This window comes from Notolabrus celidotus, chromosome 13 (genome assembly GCF_009762535.1).
Source record: "Notolabrus celidotus isolate fNotCel1 chromosome 13, fNotCel1.pri, whole genome shotgun sequence".
NCBI classification, from domain to species: Eukaryota; Metazoa; Chordata; class Actinopteri; order Labriformes; family Labridae; genus Notolabrus; species Notolabrus celidotus.
Genome location: NC_048284.1, coordinates 6,387,997 through 6,406,089, shown reverse-complemented (window position 1 = coordinate 6,406,089; position 18,093 = coordinate 6,387,997). Strand labels below are relative to the sequence as shown.

General features: G+C 40.8%; 1 protein-coding gene across 1 annotated transcript in view; it reads right to left on the bottom strand.

Annotated features, from left to right (window-relative positions):
- The window catches only part of si:dkey-71h2.2 (low density lipoprotein receptor adapter protein 1), a 62,049-nt gene that overhangs the window by 30,477 nt on the left and 13,479 nt on the right, over positions 1 to 18,093 (bottom strand). The window contains exon 2 of the mRNA XM_034698985.1: positions 1,881 to 2,023. Within this exon, the coding sequence (XP_034554876.1) occupies positions 1,881 to 2,023 (143 nt within the window). The remainder of the gene's footprint in view (positions 1 to 1,880; positions 2,024 to 18,093) is intronic.

Sequence of the window (18,093 nt, the reverse complement as noted above, 5' to 3'; positions counted from 1 at the left end):
TGTCACTGTGACATATTTAAAACATAAACTCACATCTGGTCAAACACCGAAAACCCTGCAGTGGAACAGTCGCTGAGTGAAACCGAGCAGCCTGCGTGATTTGTCTCAGAAATGCAGGGAATTTATAAAAGGTGACAGAACAGAGGGAGGAGAGGAGCTGCAATGTGTAGCTCAGAATGAGTCCTCGAGGTCGAGCTGGCAGCCACTCGCTCCCCCTGCCGCTCCGCTCCATCTGGAGCTTCAGAAAAACAACGCCACAGTGCTGAGCTTGCAGTCTGCGAGAGCGCCTGTTGACAATGACAATGACCCTCCTTACGGTGCAATTAGCTGGCAAATGAGAGCACTTTAGTTTCACAGCCAGATGATATCAGGTTAAGACTCAGTGGAGTGACGTTGAGGGAAAGCAGAGAAGAAAGACGGAAGGGAAGGGAAATAAAAAGCAAAGATTTCATCATTTACTTCAACATTCCCCGTGCATCAGGGCGCTTTTATTTTGACAGGAGGTGAAGTACAGGCTAACAGTGAAGAGATGCGGTGGATAAAAACAGTGTGAGCTGTGCTTAAACAGAAACGAGGACTTCTGAAGGACAACAGAAACGGTGCCAGGGCTTTCAGTAGCAGCCCTAAACACCCTGGAGAACACTCTCCCCGCGCTGCACTTATTATACGTGAAGCTGACTTTATAACACGGAGGGGGGGAAAGCATGCTGTGGCTGGCGGTGGCAGCTCATTCATGTAGGAAGTGCTAACAATCACATTTTCTTCAGTCATGTTACTCATGTCGTGCCACGAGGCGAAAAGCAATCTGTCAGCCTGAGATACGCCAAGTTCAGCCTCTCTGAGTGCGTCAGGTCCTCCGGTCTTGTCTTATCGTTCCTGACTGAAGCATGTAGGGAAATGGAAAGAGTCACAAATGTATTCACTAATCCCATTCAGGTTGATTGGTTTCCAAGGGAACAGACAGAGACAACAGAGTGTGGTTTTTTTTTTCTGCTACTGTTGCAAATCAAGTGAATCTTAATCCTGCCATTAGGTTCTGTTCAGTCTGTAATGAAGAAGCAGGAGGTTTGTGATTATCTGTCTGCACCCTGCAGGAAAAGTCAACAGATTAGACTTCATGAATGTTGGCTGCATTCCCCGAAAAGGTCTCCATGTGGAGGAATGCATGAACAAAAACATGCATATCATTGTTTGTGTCTGTGTGTGTGTTTAAACAGCCTGACAGGTTGAGATCGATTACAATTTTTCGAAACAATCTCATTAAACTGTCAGGATTCTGAATCCATGTAGAGAACTGTGATCGGCTGAATCCCACGTCTGGCCCAGGGTTGTGAAGTAAACCTCGTATCACTGCTTCGGCTGCTGCACATGTGCTCACATCGATAATCCTGGATTTAACAGCTGGGTTTTTCTGCAGCCATATTGACCCTGATAAAAACACACACCCCCTTCGTAGCTGCATGCTGAGAGAATTTCAGAAAGTTTCAATCGTTACTGAGAGCTGTTTTCAAAAGTGGAAACTGAGCAGTGAAAATTTTGCAGAGCATTTGGTACATTTAGAGTTACACATTTGTCTTGAAATACATTTTGGGACCAATTAGAATCAATTTTCTAACATTTCCCTGGCTCATCAGAACTCATTGCATCAAAATCTGACAAGTGAGTCTTTCCCGCTCGGCAGTTAGAGGCATTAATTTCACAAATCCACAAGAGAGCGTCTATAAAAAGCATCTCTGTGATTGAAATCTTCACAGTCACTCGTCTCCTGGTATTTCATGCTGCAATGAAATCGCTGGCCTTGTCAACTGGAAATGTGTTGCAACAGGGTTTGCTAGCATCAGACCGTGAGGAATAAAATAAAGGTAAATTGACTCACTCACCGTGGAAACAATTCTGCGGATGGCAGCAGAGGCCATGTCCTCTCCTTTGGGCTGGCCCACCAGAGTCATTCCCAGGTACTTGACGTTGAACACCATCCCCTCCAGCAGGGTCTCCTTTGTGTCCGTCCAGTTCTCCGGCAGCTCTGATAAAACAAAAAGACAGGGTACAGGAGATTAAAAAATGCTCCTTTGAAAGAGGACAGGGTGTGTCCAGACTCTTTGAATGAGGTGGCCCAGTTTGGGTGCCCATATTCAATAATGGATATCATTTATTCATCCTTTCTGTCTCCTCTACCTACTTACAGGATAATGTGGAGGCTTTACTCTTGTGTTGATTCATTTATTTATCTTAATTTAAAAAGTGACACAACAACAGCTTGTGTAAAAGCTCAATCACAAACCATTAATACTCGAATGAAAATGTTACAACAAAAGTGGTTAATGAGGACATATATAACCCCTGAAAAACTCAATAAATGGTCCCCTGACATTCCAGATACATGTGTGAAATGTTCGATTGAGAAAGGTACTTTGATTCATTGTGTATGGGGAATGTCCTAAGCTGGTAGCCTTTTGGAAAATGGTTGCATGCACTCTAAGTAAAATCACAGGTATTCAGGTATCCTGTGTAGCAAAACTTTGTATCTTAAGAATACACCCAGATTGCTTTCCTGTTAACTCTAAGTGTAAGACTCTGATCAACTTTGGCCTCCTGCAGGCCAGGAGGATGGTTGCTCTATCTTGGAGAGAGACAGAAGTATCCTCTGCACAATGGATGGATTAGAGAGATGACAATGTGTGTTACACTAGAAAAGTTAACCTATGTAATTAGGGGTAAAATGCAAGAATTTGAAGAGGTGTGGGCACCCTTAATGGACTCTCTCAGGCAACAATAGATGATACTTATCTGTAAGGCTATTGAGTGTGACAATTTTATTTTATTTTTCTTAATTTAATTGTATTATTATTATTTTTGTGTGTGTTTGTGTGTATGCAGCAAGGGCTGCTTGTATTTTATTTTGCAACTGGTGTGGTATGTGTTGATGTTTTTTGCATGTTCTTGTTGAAAATCAATACTAAAGTGACACAACAGAGTGGTAACAAAAATCTTTCAAGCTACATTCTTTGAGTACTTAAAGATTTTTAGCCAAAGTTGCCATTAAAAGTAAGAGTAAAAGATAACGTGCTGTACTGAAATGCAAAGCAAGCTTCAATCACCTTGATGCATCACAGCCCAAAATAGTTGAATCTAACACAAAGCCCGCCCCTTTCAAAGCAAATAGCCAATCACAGTTCAGGGTTTTTTGGTTGACACTCATGGTGGCCAATCAGATTTCAAGGGGGCCCATGCCACCCCTGGATTAATCAAGAATAAAGAAAGCTTTATTGCCAAGTGAGCTTGCACATACAAGGAATTTGACGTGGTGATTGGTACACTGGTACTTGACAACAAGACAGTAAGGACAATAAATATGGAAACCTAAAATCTAATCTAGAAATTCTAAATAAAAATACTATCTGTATTGGGGCGCTGGTGGAATAGCGGTCTAAGCGCCCCACGTATAGAGGCTATAGTCCTCATCGTAGAGGCTGCCGGTTCAACTCCCAACCGGTCGACCATTTGCTGCATGTCTTCCCCCACTCTCTACTCCCCACGTTTCCTGTCTCTCTTCAGCTGTCCTGTCAAAAGCAAAAAGCCCAAAAAAATTAAAAAATACTCTCTGTACAAAGAAAGGTATAGGTTAAGGATACATCATTTGCAGTACTTAGTTGTAAAGTTCAGCTCCTACAAAAAGAGTCCAAAATATTCAGACTTTTATCATCTATTCAAAAACTTGTGGAAAAAATCTCAGAAATGATGAATAAAAGTGTTACTAATTTAAATAACTAGCCGAACCAAAAGCTTATTTGGAATGGATTAAGATTTCAGGAAAGACTGCATAAAAATAAATGTTTAAAAAATCATTTAATGTGAATTTTAAGATTTTAAATGAGTCAAAATTGGTATTTGAGTTCTTGTCCGACTTTGTGATGTTGTTCAAGCAAACAGTTTTTTAATACTCAGCCTAGACTGTACCGGAGCTGGCTCAGTAGAATAACAGCTGAGCAGATAGTGCTGCTGATATACAATCAGACTCACACAAATGAAGTGTGGTATAATGATTACAGAAAATCCTCCATGTGAAATCAGTTTTCATGCGCTCCAATCTGTAAGATGGTTTTAACTGCACTTAGAAGGATTGAGTAATAAAGACTAACAAAGAGAGTAACAAATGATGTGATTTATTCTGTATATGAAACCGTCCATAAATGATCCTCACGTTCCACATTAGGCTCACAGTCTGGATTTAAGGCGCATATCGGATCCCTTTAACTGTGCCCTGTTATCAGCACGGGATAAGAAAACAGAACTGATCTCAGGAAATAAAAATGCTTCACAGGTCACAAACCCAGTATCGGCTGGGTGCTGATAGATTGCACAGAATGGCAGCAATATCCTGCTGTTAGTGTGCTTTCCAAAAAAGAAGCACCAAGCTGTCTTCTTGGTCCGACTGCAACTGAGCATGAGGAGCAGAGTAACTTTCAAAACTCCAACAAGTTCTGTTGTTAACTTAACGGGCCAATAACAGAGTTGACCACACATAATGTGGATGTTGTAAATCTTTAAAGCAACTACAGCTATAAAAAACGAATGATGGCTCAATCTGAGTGGTTATCTCAAATCCTTTAAAAAGGACAGCATTTTTGTCTCATCTATTTTTGTACCTTTTTTTTTTGTTTTTATATTTTCGTTATTTTGGAACCACCTACTGTCTTTATTTATTCTGTAATGTTAACTTTTTCATACTTCTTTTCTGTCTTTTATATATGTTAATTTTCTGTTTATGTTCTGTTTAAGTATGTTGGGTGTATAGTCAGCTACTTTATAGGGAGGGTCTCTTTCAGGAGGCAACTATCTTTCATATTTCTACGGTAGCTCAGAACAGACAAACTAGTAACATACACATTCTTGTATTTAGTGAGTCACCACACAAAATGCAAGAGTTGCAGGACACAGAAGTGGTTGTGTGCAAAATAATTTGTATTGATGTACGTTTGGTTGTAAAAACTTGTCGAATGGATTGTACATACTGTATCACTTATGAGGCTTCAATGACAGAAAGGGTGAGCAAGAGAGCATTTCAATCTAGATTCTGGCCACTAAATATTCCTACGCACTGTACCTTTAATGAGGTAAACTGTTGTGCTTCAGGTTTGCAGATCTTACAAATCTGGGAAACCTGGTAAATTGTTTTCATCTCATTACTTGATGATTGATCACAAACTGAAAGTCGATAGAAGATAAACTTTCAAGGGACATTGAAGAAGGGTTCATGTTAAAGCATCATATCTGATAACTCATTAGCTAATTAGACATCAGCTAACATAACCACTATCAAGCTGTCAATACATTTACTTTAACTCTCTCTGTCCCATTGAAAGTTACTAACCATAGACCTTTCTAAAGTCCCTGAGCTCCCTTGTCTCGTAGGTTCCTCTGAGTCGTAAGCATCCTCCTGCTGTGGACGCTCATGACTCCAGCTGATATGGACAACTGCTGTTACTACTACTCGTCTCATCACTATTCTCTCTCTCTCTCTCTCTCTCTCTCTCTCTCTCTCTCTCTCTCTCTCTCTCTCTCTCTCTCTCTCTCCTCTCTCTCTCTCTCTCTCTCTCTCTCTCTCTCTCTCTCTCTCTCTCTCTCTCTCTCTCTCTCTCTCTCTCTCTCTCTCTCTCTCTCTCTCTCTCTCTCTCTCTCTCTCTCTCTCCCTCCCTCTCTCCCTCTCTCCCTCTCTCCCTCTCTCCCTCTCCCTCTCCCTCTCCCTCTCCCTCTCCCTCTCCCTCTCCCTCTCCCTCCTCTCCTCTCCCTCTCTCCCTCTCTCTCCCTCTCTCTCCCTCTCTCTCCCTCTCTCCCTCTGTGTAAAACAGCAGTAGAACATCTTAAAGCATCTGGCCCACCCTGAGCATGACTCCAGAGGAGAACGGCCCCTGAGTGAATGAGATTTCATAACAAACACTACATTAAGAGACTGGCACTGACAAAGAGTATGAAGAATAGCATGCAGAGAAAGGAAGAATAAAACAACAGACACAAAATCAGTGTCCAACACTGTATTCTGTTACACTGGCACCAAATTGTCCACATGGGCTGAGCCATCTGTCACTGGCAGGCCCCGTGCAGCTGTGAAGGCGACCAGCAGAGAACACCATCCCTTCGCAACGCTTCCAACAACTCTGAATTATTAACCAATCTTTGATCAGGCTACCGGGGGCAGCTTCAAAAAGCAGTGAGCACGTTTGATGTTCTATGACTGCTAAAGGATGTACGGTGGACAGCAAGTTTGTCTTTTACAAAGTGTTCTGGGTGAGAGCCGTGTTAGATTTGAGACTGAGAGGTTTGTTTTTGTCAGACGTTAAAGGTGTGACTTTAATGGAGAAGGCTATACATTGTACAGATCCAGCAGGTCCACTTAAGAGTGGCTCTCTAATGGGTTATTGATCCGTGACGAAGAAATGCATCCTCTCTTTTTCCAATTTCCACAGGAGGTCAGAGGTGAAGTTCAGCCACAGAACTACAAAATTGGTTTCAGTCACAGCCCACTGAAGGAACACAGACAGGATAAAATAAAGGATGGGATTCCTGTGAGGGCATTTTACTGACAAGTATAGCCTTGGGAATTTTAATGCTTTTAAAATCAAGACGAAAATTTAATTTACTTTAAATGTATTCAGGAGAGATTTGGTCAACTCCACTTATAAGATTTGAGGGTCACATTGAGGAAACCTTGCATTGGATCTTGACAATAGAGATAAAGTTGCATGCAGGCTGTGTCTGTTTAATCCACTTGACTAGAGGATGCATAACCTGCAAGGAGGACTAAAGGCTGGTGGTGCTACATCTGCTAGTGTTAGCCACCCTCTGCAAACCAATATGACATGGATTACCTGCAGTCTGTGTTAAGCCAAATTCAATAAACTGTGCTCAATTCTAGCTGCTCCCCTTTCTTAAGTTGAGTCCTTTAGTTGGGACGTGGATTTCCTGGTGAAGGCTGGTGGTGCTAGCTCTGCTAGTGTTTGCCACCCTCTGCAAACCTGCAGACTGTGTTAAGCCTAGGAATTATCTAGGAATCTGTCTTGACAGCAAATTTTCTTTTGAAACACACATACACTGCCCACAACGATCAAATCCCACATTGGTTTTCTCTATGGTAACAAATCATCCTTCACACACTCTGCTAGACAGCTTCTGGTTAAGATGACAGTTCTCCTAATGCTTGACTACGGTGACATAGCCTACAGGTCTGCCTCCAACACTCTCCTTCACAAACTGGATGTCATTTACCACACTGCTATCTGTTTTGTCACTGCAGCCCCATTCAACACTCACCACTGTCACCTATACTCTCAGCTGAACTGGCCTTCACTCCACTCTTGCAGGCAAAAAACACACTGGTTTCTATTCCTTTACAAATCCCTCATTAGTAAAACCCTGTTTTATCTACAGTCACTAATCAAACTACACAGCACAAACTGTAGCCTGCGCTCAAGTAGCTTTATTAACCTCATCACACCCAAAGCCCGGACTTCCTTTGGTCGCACCTCCTTCTAGTTTTCTGCTGCAAATGATTGGAATCACCTGCAACAATCCTTAAAGCTGACCTCTTTCATTCCACTCGCCACTTTCAAAAACGTATTACATCCCATAACTCAACATCACTGCACTTGCTTTTAAGTTGTTCACTCCTGTCATATTTTTGTATTGTATTGTTCTAATAATAATAATAATAATAATGCATTTTATTTATAGGCGCCTTTCTTGGCACTCAAGGTCACCTTACAACATTAAAAACAAACAAAGTTTAAATAACAAACAGGAAATAGAACACAATTTAAAAAGTTTTAAGTGACTGGACAGTGGGGTTGTGGTCAGATGGAGTAAGCCAGTTTAAGTTTGGATTTAAAATGTGGGAGTGAGTCAGTATTACGGAGGTCAGGTGGGAGAGAGTTCTAGAGCTCCCCATGGTAACAAGGCAAGCAGGGGGGACAGAGGTCAGAGAGTTATGGAGGGGCGAGGTTGTGTATGGATTTGAAGGTGAGGAGAAGTATTTTGTAGTTGATCCGGTGTGTGATGGGGAGCCAGTGGAGCTGTTGCAGGATGGGTGTGATGTGGTGGATGGAGGCGGTGCGTGTGATGATACGGGAGACTGAATTTTGAACCAGTTGTAATTTATGGAGGGTTTTGTGGGGTAGGCCAAACAGAAGGGAGTTGCAATAGTCCAAACGGGAGGTGACGAGGCTGTGAACAAGAATGGCTCTAGGTTCCTCTGTATGTCCTCTTTTATTTATTATCAAGCCATCTGTATTGCCTCCTCGCCCAGGTCGTTATTGTAAATGAGAATTGGTTTTCAATTGACTTACCTGGTAAAATAAAGGTTAAATAAAATAAAGCCAAATTCAGTAAGATGTGCCCAATTCTGACTGTTCCCCTTTCTAAGTTAATTCAGTCAGTTGAAGTATTAATTTCCTAGGAAAAGACTGAGAAATGAGTCACTTCTGAATAACCTTGTACAAGGTTACTGTTTTTAAATATGATGAATGTTCCAGCAAACCCATGGTATTAGCATAGGTTAGCTAGCTGCAGGTTTTAAAATCTGCTGGTGACATTTCATCTTCTCAGTTGACATAAATTGATGATAATTCCCAAAAATGAGAAGCCTTCGTTTGTTTTCTTCAGAGTAACATCAGAGCTCCATTGTCAGGGTTTCAACTTTGATTTTTTTTTGTGAGCATGCCTGCTTTAAAGCAAAAGTTTCCACTGGTGATTAGCTTTCTGAAAAGGAAACTCCAAACAGCCAAATTCCACCACTTAACCCTGATTAACTCCAGTTTCAACAGCAGAGTCATTGTCACTCTAAGCTGCCGTACGTCAACTCATGGTCAAGAGTTTCATTACTTGGGTTCAGTCTTTAAAATGTCACATCACTACCAAGCTGCTGCAGCGCTACAGTCCATGTTGTGTCTCCAGCAGGCTACACACATGAATAATTAAAGAGCTTCATGTTGATGCTGCAGGGTTTCCAATATATTATCCCCCTAAAAGAGGAGCGCTTAAATTTTTAATAAATCCTGTGTGAGTCTTCAGCGGGGCTGCGACTGATAAGAGTGACAGGAACAAGCGGAGGGAGGCTAATTGGATTTGAACATGTTGAGGGAAATACAGAGGGGGGACTAAAATGTGCAATGTGAGCTTTTATTATTAGCATGCTGTGTGTTTGTGATGTGTGTTTGTGAGTGTGTGCTGAGGTGATTTAATTTAAAAGGAGCACAAAACAAGATTAGAAAGGGCCGGGGCCGTGGCGGTGCACTGATGACGTTTGCATCTTTATTAAAATGATGCCTGGCAACATTTTCACACCCCGGCTGTTCCAGCAAGTGCACTGATGCCATTATGTTCACATAAGAGCTTCACAGGCGGGACACACTGCAGGAATCAACACTTTGCAACAAAAGCACGGAGCGGTTTAATGACATTTTGCTGCACTGGGCCTCTAGTTACACTGTAATAATGCCATCGCCTTGAGATGTTGAGCGCTGTAAAATATTTGAAGCTGTTGAATGAACTATTGACAAGTGTGGCATTGCACAGCAGCTGATAGTGCTGTTGTAGTCTAATAAGTACCATGTGCTCTGCACGCTGTCAGCTACATGCAGCGATCACCAGCTGTCTCCTTGAGAGCCCCGCTCAGTAATTTAATTTGCACTAAGAAGTCAAAATCGTACCCTGGTGAATTCTGCTCCAGCTGAACACCTCCACTGACTGCTAATTAATAAAACAAACAGGAGCCAGCAGATATGCACGAGCACGACAGAGCATATGCACTGCAGGCACACATATGATTTTCTTCCCCAGATAAATGAGAAAACTGTTTGAATAAGCGTGAGCTCCAGGGTCAAAGTGAGAAAGAAGATCCTGTTTTCAACCTCCCAAAAGATCAGTGAGGAGGCTATTTTTACAAGGTTTCACAATCTATCTTGGTTTGAATCCAATGAAATAAAAACAGCATCAATATGTCAGTGTAAGAAAATATTCAGCCTGCTTTTTTAGACCCAAGTGACACCCCCATCCTCCACATCCTTCTTGATCTAATCTCTCTGCCTTACTTGTTTTACTCATCCGATGGAACTTTGAATCTAGGACACCACCTTGACAGGGAAAATAGGCCGCACATTCAGGGAAGATGGTGGGCTGGCATTCTGTGCAAGTGTGTGTGTGTGGGTGGGTGGGGGGTGTATCTGGTTTCCTGATTCTGCCTGGAGGGGGAACCTTGTAGAGCTAAGTCCTCCCTCTTCTTACCATTCTCCTAATTCCATCCCCTCAGTCACCTCTCTCACCTCCTCTCCTCCTCTGGCTCAGAGTAAATCCCCCTCCTCACATTTATCTCAGAGACTGGCTTATTAAGGAGGCCGGGGGGGGGATATCGAGCACCTCTCAATCAGAGCTACGGCACAAGCTTCTCCTCAAACCTTGACAACATCAACAATGGCAAAGATGGAGTCCAAGAGACTATGTTGCTAAGCAACCACAGATTCACTAACAGCCCAGCTGCAGCAGAAGCAGCAGCCAGGAGGTGGTCTCTGATAATCAGGATACTGAACACCTTGGCTGGGCATCAAAAGAGGAGAACAAACCACATAAAGTGCTTGGAGATGAGTGGAGGTACCCTGGAGAAGCACAAGCTCCCACCTCTGGAAGAGAAACATAAAGAATCATTGAGCCAGAATACAAAACTCAAGATCTGCTACTTCAAACTGAAACCACCTTAACTTTGACTACCTGCTTCTTCTCACAGTTCTCACAATGACATAAAGCTGACATGACAGGAACATTAAAGAACATCTGCTGCCTAAAGTAAGCATTGAGTACGACCTGGAAGCATTTTAACAAATGAAAAAAATCATTTTCAATCAAATAATTTTATTTTATTATTTAATTTTATGTTACTTTATTATTGTATTATCTTATTTTCATTTTATTGTATTGTATTATTTTATTTTATTTTACTTAATTATTTATTTTATTTGTGTATTTTGTTTTCACTTACCTTTATTATTTTATTGTATATGATATTTTTATTTAAGGGTATTATTTTATTTTATTATTTTACTTTACTTGATTATTTTATTTTATAATTTTTTACTGTGTTATTTTAATTTTACTTTATTTTGTTTGTTACTTTATTATTGTATTATTTTATTTTTTATTTTATTTTTATATTATATTGTGTTACTAGATTATTTTGTGTTATTGGAGTATTTCATTTTATCTTACCTTTATTATTTTATTTTATAACGCTATTTTTATTTTGTTTAATCATTGTAATAAATTGTTTATCATTTTATTTTGTAACTGTATTTCATTTTATCTTTATTATTATTATTATTATTTTTTATTATTATTATTATTTTTATTTTTTTATTATTTTTTTTTAAATATGTACATTAGTTATATTCCCCTGGAACAAAATAATTTCCTCCAAAGGGGGATCAATACAGTACATCTAAATCTAAAACAAACCTATACAATATCTTCGATTATTGAAATCATCAAGAAAAACTCAGTAGAAGCAAAATCCTCACAACTGAAAATGCTTGAACTAAAGAAGATTTGGCATTTTATCTGAAAAGTAACCAAAACTTAACAAACAATCCCAGTTCTGGTTTGTTTAGTGACACTTAAAATAGAAATCTCATAACAATACGGCTTTAGAGCCGACAGGAAGTAAATAAAAACAATCTGCAAATATGATGGATTTCAGTTCATCCATCATTATGATCACTAACCCGGCATCAGCCATCTGTTTGCTTGCCTCAACTTCTAATTACCACTTTCCTGTGTGCGTTGGGAATCTTTCTAATGCCGTGGTTTCATCGAGCTTAATGTGAAGTTTTCATTTTCTGATGCCAAACACTGTCAGACAAAGACAAATGTTTGCAAAAGCAATAAAATAGACAATTGAAATCCCTGAAGACTGTGAGCAGATTTAATTTGGCGTTTGTCTCCTCAAAAAAGAAAACACAGTGAAGTCGTCGAGCGCCGTCACACAGAAAAACAATTTCCCTCCTGCTTTTATTTCCCTTCCACTGACAGGAGGAAATGTCTCTGGGGGGGGAATAATTCAGGTTTATGAATCAGCTGTTTCCTCGTAGGAGCTTGAATGAATCAGTGTTGTGTGGATTTAAAGATAATCCTTTTTAAACCGAAACCCCTCATTAATATCTCTCACTTTACACGCCATATCTGCTGCTAATCAAAATAATGATGATGCAAATTATCTGGTGGTGTGAGCATGAATGAGCACAACCGGCTACAGCAAAGTGGAAGCAGTTGAGGGCTCTCTTAGGATACCAAGACAGAAGAGTATGTTTATATAGCAACCAATAGTAGCATTGCTATTTTACAGCAAAACCTACACTGTGGCTTTAAGTCGTCAGGGTATAATAAGCTAGCATTGTTAGGCCAACGACAGCTACTGAACTTACATCTCTCAATATCAAAAGTAACATCTTTACACACAAACAGGTGTTAAATGTTTGAAAGGATAATTCAAGTTTGTGAAATGTGCTTTCTTGTCAAAATATATGATAATAATGGACATATGGCTACAAGCTAAGCTAACAACAAGGATAGGATGACCATATTTTCAAACCTCCAAATACGGTTCATTTAATTTCACTACAAACCCACATGTATGAGCTCATGGTCCAATTGGATTCTTCATCAGTGCACCTGATCTTCCAGCCTGTACCCAGTGTTTGTGTTATCATGGCTTTGTATGTTAGCATTTCCACCCTCTGCGACCAAAAATGAGCACTTGCAGAAAGTGCAAAGCGCAGCATATTCATTGCATGGCACTTTTCTGTAACTGTAACTCTCCTGGAGCTCTTTGAAAAAACACTGACTTCCTTTTGGGCATGACCGCTGGCTTACCTGATGTAACGCAGCATGTGTCAGTATGATAAGCTAGGCTGGCTAAGCAACAGCTGCACACTGAGATTTGATTGACAGATGTACAGAAAAGACAGTATTGAGTTTTGACTTGCGGTGCATTAGGGATGGTTTTCTATTGGTTAAAACAGAAAAAGCCTTTTGCAATGACATTAACTGATATGCATTCAGACAAATCAATGTTGAAAGCATGGTACATTGGTGGTTATTGTGTTAAAGCTGGGATGCGGATTGCTAGGAACTGTGATGTATAAGTGTTTAATATATATTTGTTGGGACTCTGTACACTAGGCTTCAAAACAAGACAGTCCAAGTCAAATCGAGATATCTGGTGGTCACCCTTCACAAGGACCAGAAACAGACAGAAAAACAGCTAGCTTGTCTCCCTCAAAAGCTAACAAGGCACCTGTAAGTCCTATTAATTAGTATAATATAACAAGTCTGGTTGATCCTCTCAAAATGTTTTTAAAGAAGTTGTGGTTTCACAGGGGACTAGACAAAGCCAGCTTAATATTAAATGTACAGATAGGAAAGCAGAATTCCTCCAAGTCTCAGCAAAAGCACACAGTATTTAAAAAAGGACAAGCTATTCCTTTCACTACAGGGAGTAGTGGAGGTAAATAAGAGTAGACTTGAACTTAAATATGGCTGTGTAATTTCTATAATCTAATTAATATAACTTACTTGTGGCTAGGGGCATGAAAAAAAAACTGTGATATGTAAATTATTTTTAAAAAGATGACTTAAAACACAACTTGATTAAAGAATGTGTTATAGTGTCATGAATACTAATTGGCTTTTGACTGAATACAGTTATTATGCAAAACATAGGCTTCCAACCCCCCACCCTCGTATCAGGAAGCATCCTACAAAGGCCCTGTGAATCATTAATTAGACAAGATCAAATCCGTTTCTGTATGCTGTATGAAACAGCCTTATCGTCTCTACTCTGAGAAGCCTGTTCTGTCTTCAGAGGTGTCCAGAGAACGAAATGAGATAAAGCAGAAGAGGGGTTATTACCCGGGCAGCCATTACTCCATGCTTCAAATTAAAAGTCAACACAGAGGCTTGAGTTTTTGTTCCCTGAATGTCTTCTTGTATTCTATTTATAGCCGGTATCCCACTGAGAGAGTTGTGCTAATATTTGCTCGGCAGTCAGTGACAGTTGGTCTGCATGATGCCGTGTAGGAGGACTGAGCGAGTTAATCATACAATCTTTGTTTCCCCATCTCCTGGATGAAGAATTTGTGCCACAGCAACTGAAAAGAACATCCCTTTAAGCGAGTGACTGTGTTTTTCCTCAAAGGGTGTTGTTTTTAAAGGAATGGTGTGGGCTGTAGTTTATATCTGGTCATGAACTGAGATGACTCTGCTGCGGCTCTTTTGTGCGACAGGGTCGTCAAAAAAGTTAACCTAGTAGTCTCCTACTACAAGGTTTAGTTAGCAGCAAACACTTCAAGATATCATGATACATTGGGTCACAATCCAATACCTATTGGAATACTTTGCAATGCTCTAGAAAAGATGAGGTAATACAGTTTGTTAACATTGGGGTGTTTTCCATCCATCCATCCATCCATCCATCCATTTTCTTCCGCTTATCCGGGGTTGGGTCACAGGGGTAGAAGTCCAAGCAAATTGACCCAGACATCCCTCTCCTCAGAAACCCTTTCCAGCTCCTCCCAGACCAGGAAGGAGATATAATCCCTCCACAGAGTTCTGGGTCTACCCCGGGGTATTTTCAATATGATCAATACCATCTTACAGGCAAGACTAGTCTTATCTCATTTTAGTGCCGTTCCTTGTCAGTCAAGTCAGCCATGCCCTTAATTAGGCTGAAATTATAAGTTTAATTTATTCAAAACTAATGAGTTGTAAAAAGATTCACCACCGCACAGTGTGTCTATAAAGAAATGAGCTATTCAGACCAAATCATTTTTTTGGACCAGGCTGTAAACATGTTTATTTTGGCTCTTAAGATTGGCTTTTTTGAATGGGTGTGTATGTGGCTTCCTGTACTTTTGGAGCAAGCCTCAACTGGACACTCGAGTAACTGCGGTTTTTGGCACTTCCACATTGACTTCAGTTAGGAGCCAGAGTACCGCACCATTCATTTTATTGTGATCTGTAAAAAATGCTGATACAGATGATTGTCCAAATACCAAATATTGGCCCAGATCATTGGCCATGGCTGATAATCGGTCCACCCCTGCACTGTCAACTTCGCCAAGATAGACCATAAGAAGCACCCTCTGTCCTCACTCCTGTCAACATTGGTTGCCTTTACCTATAATCACAATCATTTCCAAATCTTCCCCTCATACTCTGAGCAAACTTACTCCAGAAAAACTTCCATAAAGGTCATAGATTGGGAAAATATCATATGAACCCTTTCAGGATTTGCGCAATGGGTCGTCTTTGAGTGTCACACTGACAAACAACATATTTCACTGTTGAGCTACGAGGGCATATCATCCCCTTCCTTGTTAATTATGGGGTGGTGTTTTTTGGGGGGAAAGCTTGTGTAAAGCCATTTAAACGCTCATTTATCTGTTTCACCATGCGCCAATTAATCAAACACAACCCAGCAACAGGGGAGCTTGTTCGTGATACAGGCTGTTTACAATCTGCTGACAGTTATAGTTAATCATTGATTAGAGGGCATTAAAAATGGAGGGTGACTCACACAGTAAATGTCCACTGGAAGTGCTTTGGATCATTTATATGGAGTGACTCAGCTGACACTGTTTGTCTATTCCTGGCATGTTGTCTGTTAAATTAAGATTTCCATACAGGGCTTAAGCACCCGGGTCTATTTTTCCACACAATGGCCTGTATGCATATTCATCTTAGAGTTCATAATATACATTTTTAGAGCTGTTCAATAATATTTTTCTTTTTCTTTATGTTCCTTTATTAGAAAAACAAGAAAACATTTCAGACCTCAGACCTCAGAGTGAGGGAGAAACAGGGTATAAATACCCGTTTCACTAGGAACAGTTGACTTGGAGGACTCTGTTAACAATGCAGACACTTCCACACTGGGAGAAATCTTTCCTTGAGGCTATATATTCATAAAGAATAACCGTTTAGCACCGTGTAAGGATTGTTTCCATTAGCATTTCAAACATGGAATTATTCCACTTTTGCTGATACGGATCTTTTCTCCCTCGTGTCTGCTGGCTCCCATTTTTACATCTTCTTCATCTATAAGTAACAACCACAACAAGAATCCATTCATAGAAACAGCTTTATATTTGATACGTTTTCATTCTAGGGTAAAGCTGTCAGTCACAAAAATAACCCAGAATCCTCTGGTTCCCCCATTCCCCATTTCCCATCCATTATCACACCGAAGCAAAGCAAGTCACCTTGGAGAGCTGCTGATCTAATCAGAGACAGTGTATCTCTGCAACCCTTTAATAGCTGAGGGCTTCCCACAGGAATCCCCTCTGATGCAGTAAAACACTTCCGACCCTTCCAGCAGAGTGATGGATGCTGGTTCGACATAGACGGCTACCTCGACCTCCAAGGTCTCAGGTCTCTGGAGTATCAGGGGAGATTAGAGGGGTAATCAATGTGAGTGCTGGAGCTGAGATGTACAGTTTCCAACAGCTTATTCTCTCTTAAAGTGGTGGTATCCAGCTTTTTCATATTTTATAGATATGTGGCATTAAATTGTTGGATGTCACTAATCCTGGGATGAGACTGAAGGCTGCTCCGAACAGATTGTTCTTAGTTGCTAGGCATGTTTTTTGTCCATCTCAAAACTTTCTGGGTCAGATTTGAGGTCCAAACCATATGGGCATATTTAATATTCTGTCATTTGTATCTCATAAAAAGAGAAACACAACTTGGTAGCATAGCAACAGTGGAAGACACTTCTGGAATGCTGGGTTTTTGAGGGCTGGGTTCCAGAATAGTTGGTTTTGAAATGCTGGGTTCCTGAAAGATGGGTTTTGATATGCTGGGTTTCAGATCTTTGGGTTCTGGAATGCTGCATTTTGAAACGTTGGGTTCCAGAAGGCTGGGTTCCGGTATGCTGGGTTCTGGTATGCTGGGTTCTGAAATGCTGGATTCAGGAGTGCTGGGTTCCACAGTGCTGGGTTCCAAAGTGCTGGGTTCCAAAGTGCTGGATTCCAGATTGCTTGGTTTAAGAATGCCGGGTTCCAGAGCACTGGGTTCTGAATTGGTGGGTTTTGAAATGTTGGGTTCCAGAGTGCTTGGTTTGGGAATGCTGGCTTTTGGAATTCTGGGTTCTGGAGTGCTAAGTTGTGTAGTGCTGGGTGTTGGAGTGCTAGGTTCTGAAATAGTAGTTTTTGGAATAATGGGTTCTAGAGTGCTGGGTTCTGGAATGCTGGGTTCCGGTATGCTGGGTTCAGAAATGCTGGATTCCAGAGCATTGGGTTCTGGAATGCTTGGTTTTGAAATGATGGGTTCCAGAGTGCTGGGTTCAGGAATGCTGGCTTTTGGAATGCTGGGTTCTGGAGTGCTTTGTTACGGAGAGCTGGGTTTTGGAGTACTGGGTTCTGGAATACTTGGTTCCGGAGTGCTAAGTTCTGGAGTGCTGGTTTATGGAGTGCTGTGTTCCAGAGTGCTGGGTTCCGGAATACTTGGTTTTTGAATGCTGGATTCCAGAGTGCTCGGGTCCAGATTGCTTAGGAGTGCTAAGGACCTTGAATTCATGGCCTGACTGTGTCTGAGGTCTCATGAAAAATGTCCACACAAAACAGATCTGAATACTTTAAGACCAAAAATGTATAACAAAAAAGAACCAAAAACCTTAAAAGATTATTCTCCTTTTCTTCTTTAACAGTTTTCAGCTGCTTTTGAAGTTAATCTCAATCCAGCCTGATAATTAAAATTGAGGTTACAAAGGAAAGTTTTAGAGCTGGATGATTTATCGCAGCTGGATTCTGCTCATCAAAAGCTCATCTTAATTTATTAGACAGCCATAAAATCTAGATAGCCTTTTCCTGCCTTGAACCGTGTTATCACATAAATCTGGTTCTTTAACAATCTGAGCTACACAAGTTTCCCATTCCGCCCTGATGGGAGAAATATATTTTTAGGAGTCGGGGCTCCTCGGCTCTCCGTGCTGAGCTCAGGTGGGGACATGATGTGTGAGGGGGAGTTTGAATTTTTCAGTAGAACAGAACAGGGAGA